Source organism: Muscardinus avellanarius (genome assembly GCF_963383645.1).
Source record: "Muscardinus avellanarius genome assembly, chromosome: 11".
Taxonomy (NCBI): Eukaryota; Metazoa; Chordata; class Mammalia; order Rodentia; family Gliridae; genus Muscardinus; species Muscardinus avellanarius.
Window position 1 is genome coordinate 51,635,645 of NC_137797.1, and position 20,159 is coordinate 51,655,803.

At 45.2% G+C, this 20,159-nt stretch overlaps 1 protein-coding gene across 2 annotated transcripts in view; it reads left to right on the plus strand.

The window, feature by feature from the left end:
- The window catches only part of BEST3 (bestrophin 3), a gene marked incomplete at both ends in the record, with an annotated part of 43,130 nt that extends 26,505 nt beyond the window's left edge, over positions 1-16,625 (plus strand). For both annotated transcript variants that reach the window (XM_080705645.1, XM_080705646.1), the window contains one exon: positions 15,704-16,625. In XM_080705645.1, coding sequence (XP_080561771.1) covers positions 15,704-16,625 — 922 coding nt within the window. The remainder of the gene's footprint in view (positions 1-15,703) is intronic.
- Positions 16,626-20,159: the final 3,534 nt, after the last annotated feature.

Sequence of the window (20,159 nt, forward strand, 5' to 3'; positions counted from 1 at the left end):
TTGAGGCACAGAAATATTAAATAAATCTAAGCTTTTTCATATTGAACTAACCCTGCAGCCAAGTACAACAGTACCCACCTGTAATCCCAGCTACTCATGAGGCGGAGGCAGGAATATCTCAAGTTCGAGGCCAGCTTGGACAACTTAGTGAAACCCTGTCTCAAAATAAATATTGAAAAGGAGCTGGGTGTTGTGGCACAAACCTATAATCGTGTACCTGAGAGGCTGAGACAGAAGGATTACAAGTACAACTGAGCAACTAGAGAGACTCTTAGCAACCTCGCAAGACCCTGTGTCCAAAAAAAAAGAAAAAAGCCGGGCGTGGTGGCACACGCTTGTCATCCCAGCATTCGGGTGGCAGAGACAGGAGGATCGCAATTCGCGGACAGCTCAGGTACTACATAGTGAGGCCCTCTGCAGCTCAGTGAGACCCTATTTCAAACATAAAAAGGACTAAAAAATTAGGGCTGGGGGTGTAATTCAGAGGTAGAACGCCCCTGGGTTTTCCCCAGTACTGCAAAAATAAATAAATAATAATAAATTTTTAAAAATTTAAAGGCTGGGAGTTTAGCTCAGAGGTGCAATGTCCCTGGGTTCAATTCCCAGTACCACAAAAATAAATAAATAGATAGATATAGATAGATAGCCAGGGATGTAGCTTTGTAGTAAAGTGCTTCTGGGTTCAATCCATAGTACTTTTAAAATGTGTAGACACACACACACACACACACACACATACACACACACACACACACACACACACACACACACACACACATATCCCCTGAGAATCTGGGATGGAAAATAAAATGACTGAGAGAAAACCAGAAAATATGTTATACAGAACTGCAACAAAAAATTTTTTTCCAGAGAGAACCCCCCCTAATCAAAATTATCTATTTACTAGGGTGACAGAAAAAAGCCTAGACCAGAGCCAGCCTACAGAGAGGCTTTGTGAGGTGTCCAGCTGGACTCTGCTAGAACCAACTGATCAAAGAAGCAAGAGGCAAAAGCTCAGTTGCTCTTGATTTTCTGCATGAATGAGGCCATGAAAGGGGAGCCCCATACCCAGGGAGAGCCACCGCAGGAACAGACTGGGAGTGTTCCCTAGAAGGCTCTTTTTGGTCCATGAGTGCTGATTCTTCCTGTGATTGTGGCATTCATCAAAATGGTTCTTATCACCTGTGACAGAAACAGGGTTTATTGGGTCATACCCAGAGACTAGCCAGCTTTGGGCATGACTCGATCCAGAGGTTCAAAGAATGTAAGAGACCCTCCATTGCGTATTTGCGCTCTCCTCTCCCTCTCCCTGTCTTCCGAGGTCTCTGTTTCTCCTCTGACTCAGCTCTGAGGCAGGCACTCCCCTCTGGTGGCAAATGGCAAGACGGCAGCCAGCAGCTCCGGGCTCATAACCTGTCTTTCAGCAAACCCTGTGGAAAGGGCACATCTCTTACCAACTCTTAAAACTGAAGTGCTGGATTTGCTATGATTGGCTGGGCTTGGCTAACATATCCATTCCTGACCTAATCACTACTGACAAGGAGACACAGTATTTTGATTAGCCAAAGCTGGTTTATGTGTCCATGCTTGATGAGCATAGAAAATCCTGTTTGGGATGAGTAAGTGTGTATTTTCTTATTCTGTTTAGAATGTACAATCCCAGCATATTTAACTCAGAAATCAAATTTTTCTTATCTTTTCACATTGATGTTTCCGACTTGTAGTCACAATTCCCATGACCCAGAAGTTCTAAAATTAAAGCATTGTCCTTCAAAAGCTGAGTAAAGTGCTATCCAAGGGCAACCTAAGCAGTTACTTGGCAGAAATGACTTTCATATCAGCACATGATCTATTTCCACAGAAAAAGGAAATTCTCCCCTTCTCGGTATAAAGGAAATGTTCAAAAAAATCCTATTTCTTTGTATTTACTGGATATATACATAATAGAAATAAAGTTAAGTCCCCTTCCCTTTTAAATCTTAAGTATGAATTTAAAATATGCTTTTGCTGTACCTTCACATATGAAATGCACTCATTCATTTATTCAGGTAATTTCTTCTAAGTTATACTATGTGGTAAGAATTATGCCAGATGTTAGATAGAGGCATGAAAAAAAAAATGACTTTAAAAACCACTTCTTGCCGGGCGTGGTGGCTCACGCTTGTAACCCCAGTACTTGGGAGGCTGAGACAGGAGGATCACAAGTTCGAAGCCAGCCTCAGCAGCTTTGTGAGGCTCTGAGCAACTTAATGAGACCCTGTTTCCAAATAAAATATTAAATAGGTCTTGAGGTGTAGCCCAGAGATAGGAGGCCCCTGAGTTCTATCCCCAGTACCACAACACACACACACACACACACACACACACACACACACACCCCTTAAGCACACAATTATAATGAGACAAATTACACAATACAATGTGGTAACTGCCATAGTACAGAAATGCTCAAGAGTCTTAGGTGAAGACCTGCTTCACTCAGCCTGGTAAATCAGAGGAGGACTCTTGAAGATGCATGGCTCCCCCTCCTCTTCCTCCTCTTTCTCCTCCTTTTCATTCTCTTTTTTTTTCTTTCCCTTCCTTCCTTTTTTTTTTTTTTTTTTTTTCTGGTATAGGGAATCAAACCCAAAGGCACTCTACCTCCAAGTGCTACCTCCAGCCCTTTTAATTTTTGAAAGAGGGTCTGGTCAGGCATAGTGGCCCATGACTGTAATTCCAGTACTTGGGAGACTGAGACAGGAGGATCACAGGTTTGAAGCTAGCTTCAGCAACTCAATGAGGCTCTGAGCAATTTGGCAAGACCCTGTTTCCAAACATTTGGAAACATTTCTGTTGCCTTGAATCTGTGATCCTCCTGTCTCAGCCTCCCAAGTACTAGGATGACAGCTATATATCACCAGGTTCGGCTGCATGCATCTATAAGAAAGAGTTAGGAACAAGTACACAGGTATGAGTAGCAGGATATATGTTCCAGATCAAAGCAAGCAAAGATTGAAAAGGAATGATAAATAGTATAATCAAAGAAATATTTTATATGCAAAGCAGATGAACCAAAAAATAAATCTGGACAGGATTCAAGGGCAGATTGTGGAAGGTTTTATAGGCTAGCTCAAGGGCCTCAGCCTTCATCCAAAGCTGTTAGGTGACATGGCCACGTTTCTGTTTTGGAGAGGTGAGCCTGGTAGCTGACTGAAAGATGAGGAGCCGGGTAGAGGCAGAGAGACCAGTTAGCAGGATGTTGTCACTCAAACAGGAGAGGAGAGAATAAGGCCTGACTAGGGACTTCACAAGGGCGGACAGAGAAGACACAGGGGTGTCAAGGAGCCAGAGCTGGCCCCGAGGAGAGCAGGGCATCTGAGCGCCTGCGCTGGAGGGAAGGAGCGGTGTTGGGCCTGGCGAAGGGCTGGGGACATGGTGCCTCTGCTGCTGGTGACGCAAGGGGGACCTTCTCACCTTAGTCATCATGCTGCTTTAATTCAGAGGAAACTTTAATGAAGGCCATCTTTCTCTGTACAACCTGAGATCAAAAGCTACTATTTAAAAATTGCATTTTAAGCCAGGCGTGGTGGCACATGCTTATAATTCCGGTACTTGGGAAGCTGAGACAGGAAGATCTCAGGTTCAAGGACAGCCTCAACTACTTAGTGAGGTCCTCCGCAGCCTAGTAAGACCCTGTTTCAAAATAAAGAATTAAAGCCGGGCGTGGTGGCGCACGCTTGTAATCCCTGCGCTTGGGAGCCTGAGACAGGAGGATCGCGCAGGTTCAAAGCCAGCTGCACTGGCTTAAGAGACTCTGTTTCCAAATAAAAAAATATAAAATAGGTCTGGGAGTGTAGCCCAGAGGAAGAAGGGCTTCCAGGAACCCCAGTACCACCAAAAATAAAAAATAAATAAAGAATTAAAAATAGGGCAGGGGTGTTGCTTGGAGGTAGAATACACCTGGTTTCAATCTCAAGTACCGTAAAACATAAAACATAAAATAAAATAAAATAAAATAAAATAAAATAAAATAAAAACTGCATTTTACGTGTGTGTGTGTGTGTGTGTGTGTGTGTGTGTGTGTGTGTGTGTGTGTTACTGGAAAATGAACTCAGGGACATTCTACCTCCAAGCTACACCTTCAGCCCTAATTTTTTCTTTTTTTCGGTACTGGGATGGAACCCAGGAGCATTCTACCTCTGAGCTACACCTCCAAGCCTCATATTTTAGTTTTTATTTTGAAACATGGTCTCACTGAGTTGCAAAGTACCTTACTAAGTAGCTGAGGCTGTCTGAGAACCGCCATCCTCCTGTCTCAGCCTCCCAAATGCTGGGATTACAAGCATGTGCCACCACGCCTGGCCTAATTTTATTTTTGAAACAGGTCTTGCTAGGTTGATGAGCGTTTCATTACTTGCTGAGGATATTCTTGAATCTGAGATCTTCCTGTTTCAGCCTCCAGAGTACTGGGGTTACAAGAGTGTACCACCATGCTCCGTTTGAAAAAACTGCATTTTATAAATTTTAACACCAAATCAGTGCTGAAATTCTATCTCCCAATCTTTTGGGGGGACAAATTAAAAATCAAATTCAGAATCAACACTCTAGATGAAAAAAAGACTGCTTAAAAATCTGAATGGAGCCGGGCGTGGTGGCGCACGCTTGTAATCCCCGCGCTTGGGAGGCAGAAACAGGAGGATCACGCAGGTTCGAAGCCAGCCACGTGTGCTGGCTTAGGAGACCCTGTTTCCAAATAAAAATATAAAAATAGGTCTGGGAGTGGAGCCCGGAGGTAGAAGGGCTTCCAGGAACCCCAGTACCACAAAAAAAAAAAAAAAAAAAAAAAAAAAATCTGAATGGAAAGCCAGGCGTGGTTGCGCACGCTTAATCCCTCCATTTGGGAAGCTGAGACAGGAGGATCACGGTTCGCAGACCCTCAGCTACTATGTAGTAAGGCTCTTTGAAACTCAGTGAGACCCTGTTTCAAAATAAAGATTAAAAAATAGGGCTGAGAGGTAGAATGCCCATGGGTTCCATCCCCAGTATCACACACACACACACACACACACACACACACACAATCTGAATGGAGGACCCAAATTAGAAATGGTTTTATAAATATAACCAGCCTTGAGCATTTAATAAATGATGATCTTTACTATATCACCAGTAATCTCTGTTTATTAAACCACCCTATGAAATAAGTGAGCAATAAAAAAATTATTTCCATTTGAACTCCTTGCCCATCATCTTACCTGAGTTCACTCCATTCGAATCTGATCGGTTTGTTCTTTTGTTATAATATGGAATGCTTTCTGATCACTGACTTGACTAAGGCATCTTTTTATTAGTTTAACCATGAAGACACTATTAACCAAGATTAAGAAAGTACCCGAAGCCAGCTAAAAGAAGAGCTATCCTTAAGATGCACAAGAAAACACACCACACCCTAAAATGAAAGTGGCTCTTGTCAAGGCACTCATAAACACTTGCATTTGATCAACCTAACTTCACCAAAACAACCCTGAATGTTTAAACTCAAGCCAGCACTGCTGAAACAAATTAGAAACACAACAAGATGCAGGCCTAGTCTGCCACAGCTGCCTTAATGTGGGAGGTGCAAAGCTCCACCTCACATCAGGCCATCATGAGTCACTGCAAAATTCATACTATTTTTATTTACTAGCAATTACCCATTAACACAAATATTTAAGACTCTGAGTAATAGAACGCTGGAAATTAAAGATCTGAAGTCTCATAGCTCCCTTTAATCCTGGCCTGAAAATCAAAACAGCCAACAGTAAAAGAGCAGTAATCCCTTAAGGGCACTGGAAGAAAACCAGCTAACTGTCTGTCCATCACAGCTTAAGGATTCCAAATTCTGGAGAAGAGAGGCTGCGGCTGCTTGTGAAAGGGATTGCTTGCCGGTGTCCCGACGGCTTGCTCTAACTGCCTGCTAACCTGACTCATGCTCAAGCCCGTGAACTGTAACCTGATGGCTACAGTCCCATCTAAAGAGCATCGCTCCATTGGTCTTCTCTGCCACTATTTTTTTTTCTTTTTGGGGGTCTGGGGATGGAACCCAGGGGCATTCAACCTTCGAGCTACACCCCCTGCCCTATTTTTATTCTTTATTTTGAAACTGGGTCTCACTGAGTTGCAGAGGGCCTCACTGAGTAGCTGAGGCTGTCTGCGAACTGCGATCCTCAGGTGTCAGCCTCCCAAATGCTGGGATTACAAGCATGTGCCACCACGCCCGGCTTCTCTGCCACTATTCAAGTAACACGTGAAAACTTCCTCACCTCTATAGTAATCTTATAGAAGGACCCCAGGAGATCAATTAAGGAGAAATACTCAAATTTTCTAGGAGTTTCTTCTTGTTAGGTGTGGGAAATTTTAAAGGCTTCATCAGTTCTGTAAACCTACAACCAGTTTGTTAGGAATGATGACTTTAACTTATCTGTGTTTATTCCAAAACATCTAAGCATATATACTAATAATTAAATGACTTTTAAAATTTACCTATGCCTATATATTTACTTAATTTGCACAAAGCATTTAGGATTATACAATAGATTATATTAGTTCAAATATACAAAAATACACATTGCAGCAAGCAAAGACCATATCTGTTTCAACAAATATACTTCTAGATTGATAGTTTCTTCAGTAATTCTTTCTTAGCCAGTTATATTCAAATAGTTTAGCTTTATAATAAAATATATAGTCTGATATATACTATTGCATGCTTATGTTAGAAACTACTAAAAATATCTCAAATTCTGAATCACTAACTTCAATATATATGTATACGTATGTGTGTGTATATATGTATATATATACATATGTATGTGTGTATGTGTATATATATATATATGTGTGTGTGTGTGTGTGTGTATATATATATATATATATTTATTTATTTATTTATTTATTTATATTCTTGGAAGCATTGATTTTTCCCTTAAGGTACCAGAAAGGAAAGAGAGACGGAATCTCTCCCAGGAGATGAATGTGCATTCAGTCCATCAATTTAAAACTGACTCAGTGATTCTTTCCTGTACTGACACAGGTCATCTTGGCCCTCAGTTTTCATCTTAAAAGGCATCAGAGGTGTACATGGTGCAATTTCCTTTTCTGACCAAACAGTTGGGTTGGTGGTGAGTAAGCTCCACATTTGGCCACAATTTATTTTCCAGTCATCCAGCAGGGGCTAGAACAGCCTAACCAAGAGGGTAATTGCAAAGCTAGATATGCCTTTGTCCTGTGTGTGTGTGTTGTGTGTGTGGCGGGGGGGGGGGTTACCGAGGGTTGAACCCAAAGTCATTCTTCCTCGAAGCTACGCCCCCAGCCCTATTTTTTATTCTTTATTTTTAAAACAAGGTCTCACTAAGTTGCAGAGGACCTCACTAAGTAGCTAAGGCTGGCTGTGAGCCTGCAATCCTCTTGTCTCAGCCTCCCAAATGCTGGGATTATAAGCATGCACTATCACACCCGGCTTTAGATATGCCTTTTTAAAAGTGCTGTCAGATACTTCTTAAACCAGATTTCCTATAATCCTTGGCCTGAACTATCAGGCGACAGAGAGGTGGAGGGAAGGTTGCCAGCTCTAAGGGCAGCTCTCTGGGCCAGGAGTCCTCCCAGGATGCCCCACTAGCCTGACTGTCCACCAGAAAGGGAGTAGAGTGAAGACTGAGTGGATACTACACTCTGCACCCTGGTTTTTCCTCATAACCCTCAGCCCCAGCTCAGCAGGAGGGTTACCTTGACTATTTTGTAAATCCTTAGCTCCAGCTTTGATGGCGATTCTGCAGAGCAGAAGGTTAGAAATAGCAGTGGTCACCTGTGATATGTTCAAAGAGTACATTTTGCTTTGCCCATGTATAGAGGCCGCTCTGAGTGCATCTCTGCCATGACAGGCTCTCAGGCAAATCATCAGCTCCCCCACACAGCCGCTCGACTCTTTTTGAGTTCACTAGAATTTTAAACCAATAAATCTGATGTGAGACACAGATGTCACCACATTAAATAGCACGTTTCTAAATTCCTCCTTTCAGTTCTATTAAAATGACCTCTTGTTACTTGAATTTAAATTGTCAAAATACTATTTTAAAAGTACAACAGAGAAGGAAAGGCAAGCACCGTCTGGTATTACTCTTCAATCTCTATATTTACCTAGTCACACCAGTGATTTAAAGGAGGCTGCTTTGCAAAAAGATTGCTTGGGGGTGGGGGATGCATTAAATCTTTCAAGTCATCGGGGCTACTTGGTCTTTCTATATAGACAGGCCGGGAGGCGTGTGAAAGTGTGCTGACATCTGGTCTCCTGCCTACTCCTTATTATGGGGGGTGTACTCTGCGCCCAGATCAGCCCAGGCTTCTTAAAGGGCTCATAACTACATTGTGGCCGCTCACACCCTCAGATGCTCATCCTGGCAAGGGAGGCTATGGGGCTATGATAGGTGATCAATAGATGTTTTTAAATGTTGGTTTGGGGAGGATTTTTTTTACATTGGAGATGAGATGATTCCAACCCAGACGCTTATCTACCTTATAAAAACAATGCAGGCTCTCCCTCCTTCTAGCCTCAACTATAAGCAACAAACATGACTGGCTGACCAAGGCCTTTCCTCCTTGTCCTTCTCTCTTTCAAATATAGCTCAACGTGGGACACAGAATGTCTCATTGCTGTGTGTCCTGTATTTTGGTATCGGCTATTTTTTACATTGTGTAATGTCTGGCAAATGGCACAAAAAGCAATATACATCATAGTGCACACCTGTAATCCCAGTACTTGGGAGGCTGAGACAGGAAGATCGAGTTTCAGGCCAGCCTAGCCAATTTAGTGAGGTCCCTCAACAACTTATTGAGACCCTGTTTCAAAATGAAAAATAAAAAGGGCTGGGGGTATCGCTCAGAGATATCCCCAGGGAGGGACTGAACCCAGGGCATTCTGCCTCTGAGTCATAACCCCTAGACTGTTCTGGTTTTTGCTTACAAAGTCTTTCTAAGTTGCTGAGCATCCCACTGTGTTGCTGAGGCTGTCTGTCCTCAAACCTGCCATCTCCCATCTCCCATCTAGCTACCCACGTATTGTGATTGCAGGCATGTGCCACTGTGCCCGCTCTCATTTTATTTTTGAATGGCTAAGTCATCCCTTCTCATTTTTTAACTGTTTGGTATAGTGACATTCTTTTAAAGGAGAAAAGGCAGTGATCTTCATGGAAGACACTATCATTCCCTCCAAATCTTCAAGAAGTCAGTGATGGCTTGGAAACCTCACTTCTGGAAATGTGCCAGTCATTGACAGAGTCCCTTTTATATCTCCTGCTCTTCAGAGCTTTTGGGCATATGTTACTCCTTTTGTGCTCCCAAGCGACCTAGAAGGCAGGTAGAGCATTCTCATCGCCAGTTTACAAGTGTGATGCTGAGTCACAGAAGGTTACAGGCGCCTCTCAAGATCACACTGTCGGCCTGGTGAGTGCCGGCCTGGGCAGCAGTCCTGGCTCTGCCAGCTCTACAAACTAGTCATTCCATTTGTCTCGCCACACAGTCCTCCAGCTCCATCTCTGACCACCGATGGCTGTGAGGCCCTTTCCATGAAGGCCTTCCTATCTAATTACCTCCCTATTGCAGTCCAAACATAAAACCTCCCTTTTTCAGCTGACCAGCTCTAATATAGAGTAATATAATAAGGGCACTTGTATTCCATCATATACTGTTTCTGCTAGAATTATTTAAGTAGTATTATATTTGGGCCTCAGAATTGAACTAACCCCACATCAAGGGTATACTTTAAAAATCAAATAATGAGGAGCAGGAAGCATAGAAGTACCTTAAAGGTGCGTGGGCCTCCCAGCTGGGAAATGAAGTCCCCTTCTTTTTTGGCAGTCATGAAGATTGAACCCAGAGATACGTTACCACTGAGCTACACCGCCAGTCCTTTTTATTTTTTATTTCAACACAGGGTGTTGCTAAGTTGCCCAGGCTGGTCTCCAACTTGTGACCCTCCTCCCTCAACCTCCCAAGTAGCTGGGATTACAGGCAAGCGCCACTATACCTGGCAAAATGAAAACTTTTTTAAGATATTCTCTTCTGTGTGCTTTATGTTTTAAGCCATTTTGTGCTTAAGCCAGTTCCTACATTATTGGAAACACAGTCATATCAAAGGCCAGGCCCTCCAGAGAAAGGAGAGGGTGCGCATGGAGTGTTATCCAGGAAATCTGCATGGGAGCGTCATGCTGGGGCGTTTCGCTGTTGCTCTCCCATGGCACAGAGACCTGGAGGATGCCACTAGCCATGTCATCAGGATATGCACAGGCTACCAAGTGCCCTCCCAGAGTCCCAGGTTCAGACTACAGGTGTCCAAGTTACAAGTCATGTTTCCTAAGTATTCATCCACATTGCTTGCCATGTAACCTTTCCAGAGTGGCCGCTACTACCAAAGCCACGTAGCTCTGGTTGCACCCTCCGTTCTCAAGACAATCCAGAGCTACCCACTGCCTCTAGGATAAAATCCAAATCCCTCAGCCTGTTATATGCCTCTTGGTAGAGAATGCACTCCAAGACTATCTTTCCTGCCTGTGCTCCACAAGATCCTGTGTGTTCTACACAAACCCAAGTGTTTCCCTCTGCTTGATGCACTTCAACCTGGAATGCTCCATCCCTTCTCTGTCTCTCCAGTTCTGCTTTAGTGTCAAAGGCCAGCTAAAAATTTACTCTGCCCCTAGCCGGGCATGGTAGCGCACACATCAGCATTTGGTAGGCGGAGAACCGAAGATCGCTATTTGTAGACAGTCTCAGCTACTTAGCAAGGCCCTTTGCAACTCAGTGAGATCCTGTTTCAAAAAAAAAAAAATCAAAAACTAAAAAATAGGGCTGGGGGTGTAGCTCAGAGGTACAGTGCCCTGGGTTCCATCCCTAGTACCCCTCCAAAAAAATTAGTCTGCCCCTAATGTAATTCCTATGCATGCCTTCCAGCTTCTTTCAAATTATAAGTAGTCAACTACCAAATACAACAGATTATTCATGGTAGATGTTCCATAGATCCAGCTGGGGGAATAAGCATGTCGATGCAGTGACCACGCCACAGTCACCCAAGGCAGGACTGTGCGCTGGCGTCTCCTTAGCAGCTCTTCCCATGTCCGTCAGTGAGCACCTTGCTGGTGTTCAGTGTGCACATGGCGCTGTTTTGTGCAATCTATAGCTCAGGGGCCCATGCCTCTCACTGTAACTGAATGCACATTCCCACTACCCCAGGGTACAGTTAGAAAATGTTTCCCTTTTGAGTCACAAAGTTTTGAAGTAACACTAATACAAATTATTTTTCCTAGAAGATGGGGTCACTCTTATAATTTTATGCTTTAGAAGTAGTTAAGGAGAACAAATCCCAAATATCAAGATTCCACCTGGAGGACAGATGTCCCTACTATGAGGAGAGACTGCCAGCTCGACCTCAAGTCTCAGAGTACATCAGTGTCCAGTCTCGGTGACCAGCTGTGCCGTGGTTCCGCGGGTCTGCGCCCTAGCTAGATGGATTCCTGTGAAGTGTGACTGGAGATCTGACCTAATGAAACCCAATGAGCAGGGTCAGCGGGACCGCTGAAGCATGAGTCTGCATTTCCCAAGCCCATGTAACAAAATCTGCACCTTGTACAGCAGAGGGCGGGTCAGGAGGCTATCTGGTGGCCAAGGGCACTGCTGGGGCTTCAGAATAACAGCACGTGGCTGTAATCCAACACCATCCCAGGACATGTAACCTGCTGATCATCTCAATCATCCATCTTTTATTCATAAACATGAGGAACATGTTTTCTTTGGCTGTTCCCTTTACCCTTTCAGGTTACACTTAGATTATACGGTGCCAACTTTTCCCTCTATGTCAACTAAAACGCACCTATCATGAAGCATCATGTCAGTACCAACACCAGACTAGGACGGCATGATCACTGTGGATCCCAGAGCCAGACGTGGCCATTTGTCACTTAAAGAGCAAGGCTTTAAGCAGTTCTTCCAACCCCATTAAGACTGTAAATCTACAGAGATGAGACATCCACGTAATCCGAGGCAGGAGTAGACTTCAGTACCAAACAGGCGTACCAGTATCTCAAGTACTCATCTTATTTCAGCCTTGAATTTTAAAATTCACCATAAGATTTAAAAAACAGTATGATTATTTTGTTTTTGTTTGTTTTGTTTTATTTTGTTTTGTGGTACCAGGGATTGAACCCAGGGGCATTTTACCTCCTAGCTATAACCCCAGCCCTATTTTATTCTTTATTTTGAAACAGGATCTCACTAAGTTGCAGAGGGTCTCACAAGTTGCTGAGGCTGGCCACAAACCTGCAATCCTCCTGTCTCAGCCTCCCAAGTACTGGGATTATGAACATGCATCACCATGCCTGGCTTTGTTTGTTTGTTTGTTTGTTTGTTTGTTTTGCAGGTCTGGGAATGGAACCCAGGGACATTTGACCTCCGAACTACAACCCCTGCCCTATTTTTTTATTCTTTATTTTGAAACAGGGTCTCACTAAGTTGCAGAGGGCTTCACTAAGTAACCGAGGATGTCCGCGAACTGGGATCCTCCAGTCTCAACCTCCTGAATGCTGGAATTACAAGCATGTGCCACCACGCCTGGCTTCGTTTTATTTTATTTATTTGTTTGTTTGTTTTTTTATTTTATTTATTTATTTATTTATTATTTGGTGGTACTGGGGTTCCTGGAAACCCTTATACCTCCGGGCTACACTCCCAGACCTATTTTTTTTTTTTATTTTGAAACATGGTCTCTTAAGCCAGCGAGGCTGGCTTTGGACCTGTGCAGTCTTCCTGTCTCTGCCTCCCAAGCATGCAAGCGTGCGCCACCACGCCCGGCATTTTTATTTTTTAAATGTGAAAAATTCAACACAAAATTTTTAGCCATAGAAATTCCATCAAACTTACTCACGAGGGGAGCCTGACCACAGTGTACATCCACCTCACCTGGATAGATAGCTTATTTCCCCATTTCTCCTTCTTAAACCCTAACTGAACAGACAGAAATGCAAAGCCCTCACCAGAAATGGCTGTAGATTTCCACTGGGAAAGGACTTCATTTTACCCATCTTTCTGCCCTGGGCTCTAGCTCATCCCTTGACACCTGAGTGGCAGGCTTTTTTTTTTTTTTTTTTTTTTTTTTTTTTTTGGTACTGGGGTTCCTGGAAGCCCTTCTACCTCCGGGATACACTCCCACAGGCTACACTCCCAGACCTACTTTTTAACTTTTTTATGTGGAAACAGGGTCTCTTAAGCCAGCGAGGCTGGCTCTGAACCAGTGCCATCCTCCTGTCTCTGCCTCCCAAGCGCTGGGATTACAAGCGTGCGCCACCACGCCCGGCGAGTGGCAGGCTTTATATCAAAGAAAAGAAGTCACACTTCCAGTTTAACCCTCACTGACTACTAGGGATTAATGAGCGTCTCTGGGTCTCAGTTCCCTCCTTTGTACAGTATGAGTAACAATGGCAATACCAACTCGCATGACGGTTGTGATCATTAAATGTTAGCTGTTATTTGCAGTTCTTTAATTTAGCTATAATCAGTTGTTTGGGGGTGTTTTATGGGTCCTAGGGACACATGGCCATATTTCAGCCATAATCAGGGAGAAAGAGCAGATAGTACATACAGTATATGTATTTTAATGTCCAAGTTGCCTGATCAGTAATTTTCAGAATGTTTTGGGAACACTTGGGGGTCACCAAGACCCTTTTAAGGAGTCCTTAAGGTCAAAACTATTTTCATAGTAACACAAAGTAAGAGGTTATTTTCCTCCTTATTATCATTCTTTCATAAGTGTGTAGGTAGCAATTTCTCCCCTATGTACCATTCCACTTTCTGAGGTTTCAGTTACCCACAGTCAACTGCAGTCCAAAAACTATTAAATGGAAAATTCTAGAAATAAGCAATTCCTAGGTTTTAGACAGCATGCCGTTCTGAATTGTGTGATGAAGTCTCGAGCCGTCGCTGCCGGCTTGCTGGGATGGGAATCATCCCTTTGCTGGGCGTCTCTGTCCACGCTGTTTATGCTACCCGCACTTCAGCCGCCTAGTCGCCGACTCAGCAGATTCACTGGGACAGTGTTCAGTGTTCAGGTAGCCCTCATTTTACTCAGTCATGGTCCCGGAGCACAAGAGTAGTGATGCTGGCAATTGAGATAAGCCAGAGAGATGCCGTGAAGTGTTCCCTTAAAGTGAAAGGTGAAAGTTCTTGACTTTAGGAAGAAAGGAAAAAAACAAACTTACGCTGAGGTAGATAAGATCTACAATAAGAATGACTCTTCTATCCATGAAGTTGTGAAGAAGGAAAAAGAAAACAGTGCTAGTCCTCATATTTCAAACCACAGAAGTTCCTCCCCCAGCATAGGACTGCTTAGTGAAGATGGGGGCTTTACGGTGCCAGGTCCCGCCCTATCTGTGGTGTCAGGTAGCCCCTGGGGGGCTTGGCATAACCCGGGACTGCCACACAGTGACAGTTTTAGGCACTAGTGCCATCACTAAACCATTAATAAAAAGTGTGCTGGTAGCCGGGCATGGTGGTGCACGCTTATAATCCCAGCATTTGGGAGGCTGAGACAGGAGGATCACGGTTTACGGACAGCCTCAGCTACTTACTGAGGCCCTTTGCAACTCAGTGAAACCCTGTTTCAAAATAAAGAATAAAAAATAGGGCTGGGGGTATAGCTTGGAGGTCGAATGCCCCTGGGTTCCAGCCCCAGACCCAAAAAAACAAAAGTGTGCTAGTACATTCTTGTGTTATTTACACTCTTCAGTTATAATTTCAATATAATAAATAGCGAAGCCGGGCGTGGTGGTGCACGCTTGTAATCCCTGTGCTTGGGAGGCTGAGACAGGAGGATCGCACAGGTCAGAAGCCAGCCTCGGCTACTTGGTGAGACCCTGTTTCCAAATAAAATATAAAATAGGTCTGGGAGTGTAGCCCGGAGGTAGAAAGCCTCTGGGTTCCACCCCTAGTACCACAAAAAAAATTAATTAATTAATTAATTAAATAAATAAATAGCGATAGATATAACCCAGGCAAATAAGGTTTATTGGGATACTCAGTGTGTTTAAGAGTTTAAAAGAGTCTAGAGACAAAAAAGTTCAGAGAGCCTCTGCTAGACCATCTCAAGTTAAGTCCTCTGCATGATCTCAAATCTGTAATGCAGCCCAGCATGGTGGCCCACACCCGTAATCCCAGTACTTGGGAGTCTGAGACAGGAGGACCACAGGTTGGAGGCCAGCCCCAGCAACTTAGTAAAATCCTGTTTCAAAATAAAAACTCTGGGTGTGATGGCACATGCTTGTAATCCCAGCATTTGGGAGGCTGAGACCAGAGGACTGTGGACAGCCTCAGCTACTTAGTGAGGCCCTCTGCAACTCAGTGAGAACTGGTTTCAAAATAAAGAATAAAAAAAAGGGCGGGGGATGTAGCTGGGAGGTCAAATGCCCCTGGGTTCCATCCCCAGCATCCCCAGACCCTCAAAAATAAATAAATAAATAAAAAGTAAAAAATAAATAAAATAAAACTGGCAGTGTAGCTAGCTCAGAGGTAGAATGCCCCTGAACTCAATCCACAGTAAAATACACACAACACACACACACACACACACACACACACACACACACACACACACACCCCTGTAATGCAAACTTGAGACTCTGCCCACAGTGTCTGTTGTGTTGTGTTGCAGGCTGTCCGGGTCCCACTTCCCGGGCGAGGAGTGGCTGTGGGACTACGAGAAGCACGGACACCGGCACTCGATGATCAGGAGAGTGAAGCGCTTCCTCAGTACCCACGAGCACCCCGCCAGCCCCAGGAGGAGGAGCTTCGGGAGGCAGGCCAGCGACAGCTCCATGTTCTACCCCCCGAGCCCCGCTCGGGACCTGCTGGACGTGCCCTCCAGAAGCCCCCACAGAGCCTCGCCCACCTGGAAGCAACCCCGCTCCCTGGAGGGCAGCCCCAAGCTGCATGCCAGCATGGGAGAACTGTCCACCATCAGGGAGACCAGCCGGACAAGCACGCTCCAGAGCCTGACCCCGCAGTCCAGTGTGAGGGCCTCCCCCACCAAAATGCCCCAGGTCCCCGAGGTGTTGATCACGGAGGCCGAAGCACCCGAGCCCTCAACAGATGGCCGTCTCCATGACTCCGCCACCTCCATCTTGAGCTTCGAGTTTACTGGAGTTCAGCCCAGCAGGACGGGGCAGCAGCAGGATCCGATGGTCTCCTCAGAGAAGGGGACACCTCCCCGGGGCCCTACCCCCCAGGTTGTTCCAGCCAGTGCTGCAAGAAGCCTGTTTAAGTTTGAGGAATACCTGGATGATGACAGGTTCCCCAAAAGGTGGAGCCTCCCAGAGTTCCGGGACTCCAGCCATTCCTCCTTGGAAAACCTAAGTCCAGATCCCTTGATCCCTGGGCCGATTCTTTTACTTGACACAGAAGCACCCTCAGAGACCAGCGAAGTCTACACTGGGGCTGGCTCCCAAGTCCCTCCTGATATGCTGTACTTAATGGAAAATCTGGACGCCAAGGAAACAGATATCATAGAATTCAACAGTGAGCCCCCCGAGGAGTCGCCCAAAGGAGCGCCACAGAGCTCCAGGACCTGGTTCTAGCCGAGATGTGAACTTTACCAAGAGCTCGGTGTCAGTCCCAGAATATCCCTGGGGACTGGCCAGGTTTTTTTAAAAAAATGGTCCTGCTGTATAAGCTACTCACTCAGAACTCTGAAGGGCATTATGATCCTGGCTTTGTGAAAACTGCAAAAATCAAACATGGCATCATCCATCACCAATGGCTCTCATGGATGGTATACAGACCATGGTGAATTATCTCAACCAAATAAGGAATCTGATATGAATGTATGTGACTGATAAATACACAGATCATCTAGCTTTGGAAAGAGAAAAATGGATAGATCATAGTCCAGTCTAGACACAAAAGCCCAGACACAAAGGATTCATTCTCATTCTCTCTCTCTCTCTCTCTCTCTCTCTCTCTCTCTCTCTCTCTCTTTCTCTTTCTCTTTCTCTCTTTCCTTTTCTTTGCTTTCTCCTTTTCTTTAACTATAAAAACAGGAGATGGATCACATAAACATCCCAAGTCTTAACTACCATAAGCATCAGGAAGCTCCATTTCCGTTTCCTCTTCTACATGCAGGCCTTCCTCCTCTCCTTCCTCGTCACTCTGTAACCCCTTTTGCCTTCTCTTCTTGGTCTTGCTCCTGCTCGAGTGACTCTAACCTCTCCCCCCTTTCAGGTTTTAATATTTTCTCCTGCCAACTCCTGCTTACTGCTTTGCCGTGGCATTCAAAGTCTCCTACCAAGTAACCAAAGATGTCAACAAACCACTTCCCGCCCTTCCGGCCACGTGCAGGGGTGTGGGAGGAGGTGGCGCCCCCCACTCTCAAAGCTATCGCTGTCTCTTTCTGTTCCTGCTCTTTGGTCCTTCATACAGAAAACTGAAGCCACAAGAACATGAAACTCACATAACCAAGGGCTTTGAAACCAAAGAATAACGTGGTGCAAATCTGTCTAACACAAACTTTTTTTTTCCCTTTGGTACTGGGCATTGAACCCAGTACCTACCTCTAACCTACAGCCCCAGCCCTTTATTTTTATTTTATTTATTTATGGTTTTTTTTTTTTTTGCGGTACTGGGGATGGAACCCAAGGGGATTCTACCTCTGAGCTATACCCCTAGCCCTATTTTTTATTCTTTATTTGAAACAGGGTCTCACTGAGCTGCAAAGGGCCTCACTAAGTAGCTGAGGCTGTCCGAGAACCACGATCCACCTGTCTCAGCCTCCCAAATGCTGGGGTTACAAGTGTGCGCCACTATAGCCAGCTTTTTTTATTTTGAAACAAGGTCTCACTAAATTGCTAAGGATCTCAGCTAAACTGCTGAGGGTAGACTCAAACTTGGAATCCTTCTGTCTCAGCCTCCCAAGTACTGGGATTTCCGGCATGCACCACCACTCCTGGCCTAACTCAAACTCTTAAGCAAACTCCCAGTCCAGTCACAACATGGGACCAGTAACTGCATCTGTCAGGCCATCGGGAACGAAGGAGCACGTTGGAGCTGGGTGAGTAACGGGGTCCATGACCGCACATTGAGACTGGACATTGACTGACCCCTCCACGAGCTCGCAGGCGGCTGTCTGTCGCCATCTCCCTGTTCTAGAAGGCCTGCCCTAGACATTCATCAGATGACGCATGAAGCGTGACTAGATGTGGCTTAAGAATTAAAATAACCCTAACCGCTGCCATTGGCTGAGTGCCCACAGTGCTCCAGGCAGCCGCGCAGAGTTCACAGTCCCACTAATCCTCATAGGAATCCTTCGCAACTGACAGACTTTTATACCCATTTCAAAGATGAAGAAAACAGAGGCAGTTTGCCCAAAAGCCCACCGCCAGGCTTATCCGGCTCGAGGGCCTACGCTCGGTCATCACGCCTCCTTACTGCGCAGTGCTGTCTGTAACGCCCTGAATCTGCTGGGCGCCTGCCCAGAATCCTGGATGCTCCGAGGGAACCATGGCCACGCCCCAGGTTCACGCCAAGCCCCAGCCTCCCTGCTCACGTCTCCCTGCCTCTTCCATGCATTCCCAGGGAGAGCAGCGCTCCAAGCTCCAGCCGTAGCCAGGGTCCTCTTCATCTTTCCTGACAGAAGAGAGTTGGCAGGATCCTCCTGTCCCTTCCCCCACTCCTGCTGATGTGGGCTGTCATAAGTAGCACGTTCTCACAAGATCTGGCACGGCAGTGGGCCTCGGAGCTACGTGGGAGCGATGGCATTTACCTGACTGCTTTTCTCAAAGGACTTAAAGGAAGTACTATAGGAGAAATGCTGTACGCCACTGTCTCTCTTATGTTGGTCCATCGTGTAGCCCCTGGGAGAGCTCTGATGTTCCCCAAGCATTGCATGCCGGCGACCTGCAGGCCCCAGCAGAGCAGTCTCACAGGCCCCAGCCCTGCCCTCCTCCCATCTCCGACCTAGTCATGCATTTTCCTTAGTATTTCAATTTAGGTTCCTCCTCTTTGCTTCTATCTGTTGCTCAATTTGAAATAAGTTTCTATGTATCTGCTTTTAAGATATAATCAATGTTCATTCCTAAACCCGTTGATAATTTATACACAAATAGAATAATACATTCTGTGAAGGGAAGAGGGAGTGTCCGTCTACCTCTGCTTTCACCCATCCTTCATGTGTCTTCATCCAGGGGGCTTTTTCCTCAATATTTCTCCGAAGCTTGCGATGGCTTCCCATTTTCTCCTCACACTGAAAACTGAATTATGACTTGTTCAATAAGCCCATCTGGTAGAGATCGGCTATAAATTCAAGCCAGCAATTTCTCAGAGCAGATGAAGAAATTCTCTATTCATTCTAAAATGAATGTTTAGCCAGCACAGACCAAGTTTGCACAAAAAAAAAAAAAAAAAAAGGATTTCTTCTCATCTGCCTGATTGCCTTGCCAGCCCAACTTTCCTGGGTTCTGGAACCTTCTACAACTTTCCACCATGGGTACGTGTTCCCACAGTCAGGTGGCTTCATCTTTTGGGCCCGACCCTTCCAAGAGCAGGTTCGTCTTTGCTGTGAATTCACTGCCACCTGCAAGCCCAAGAGCACAGAGAGGCTTGTTGGCTTGTGGCACTCTCTCCCTGCTCTCCAGAGCTAGATCTGGCCTGGGCCAGAGTCCAGGTTCAGCAAGATAAAGACCCAGGAACTTCTTGTCTGTGTTCTCCGAGATTTTAGGAATGACTGGCCCCTGACAAAACAAAGATAGCTGCTGCCTCCCCTTCTCTTATCGTCCCATCTACCTCTTGGCTCAGCACTCCCCACAACTTTAGGCATCTGCTTTGGTCCCTGCTATAACTAAGCTGTAGAAAACATATATTAAATGGAATGAAGAAGTATAATATTTGCCGTTGGCACAGACAAGACTCACTTAAACATACATCCCTTCTTCGGTGTTTTCCCCTCTACTTCCTCCTTTTCCCGAATAACTGATTCAGTTCTGAGACCTAATTGTCATAAAATCTGCTCTCCGAGGCTCTGTGGTGGCCAGGCAGCCAGGCGGAGAAATGAAATAAGTATCACGAAAACCAGCTAGCCAGTTCCCTCTGGGTAGCTTTAGAAACTGCAACAAGTACTC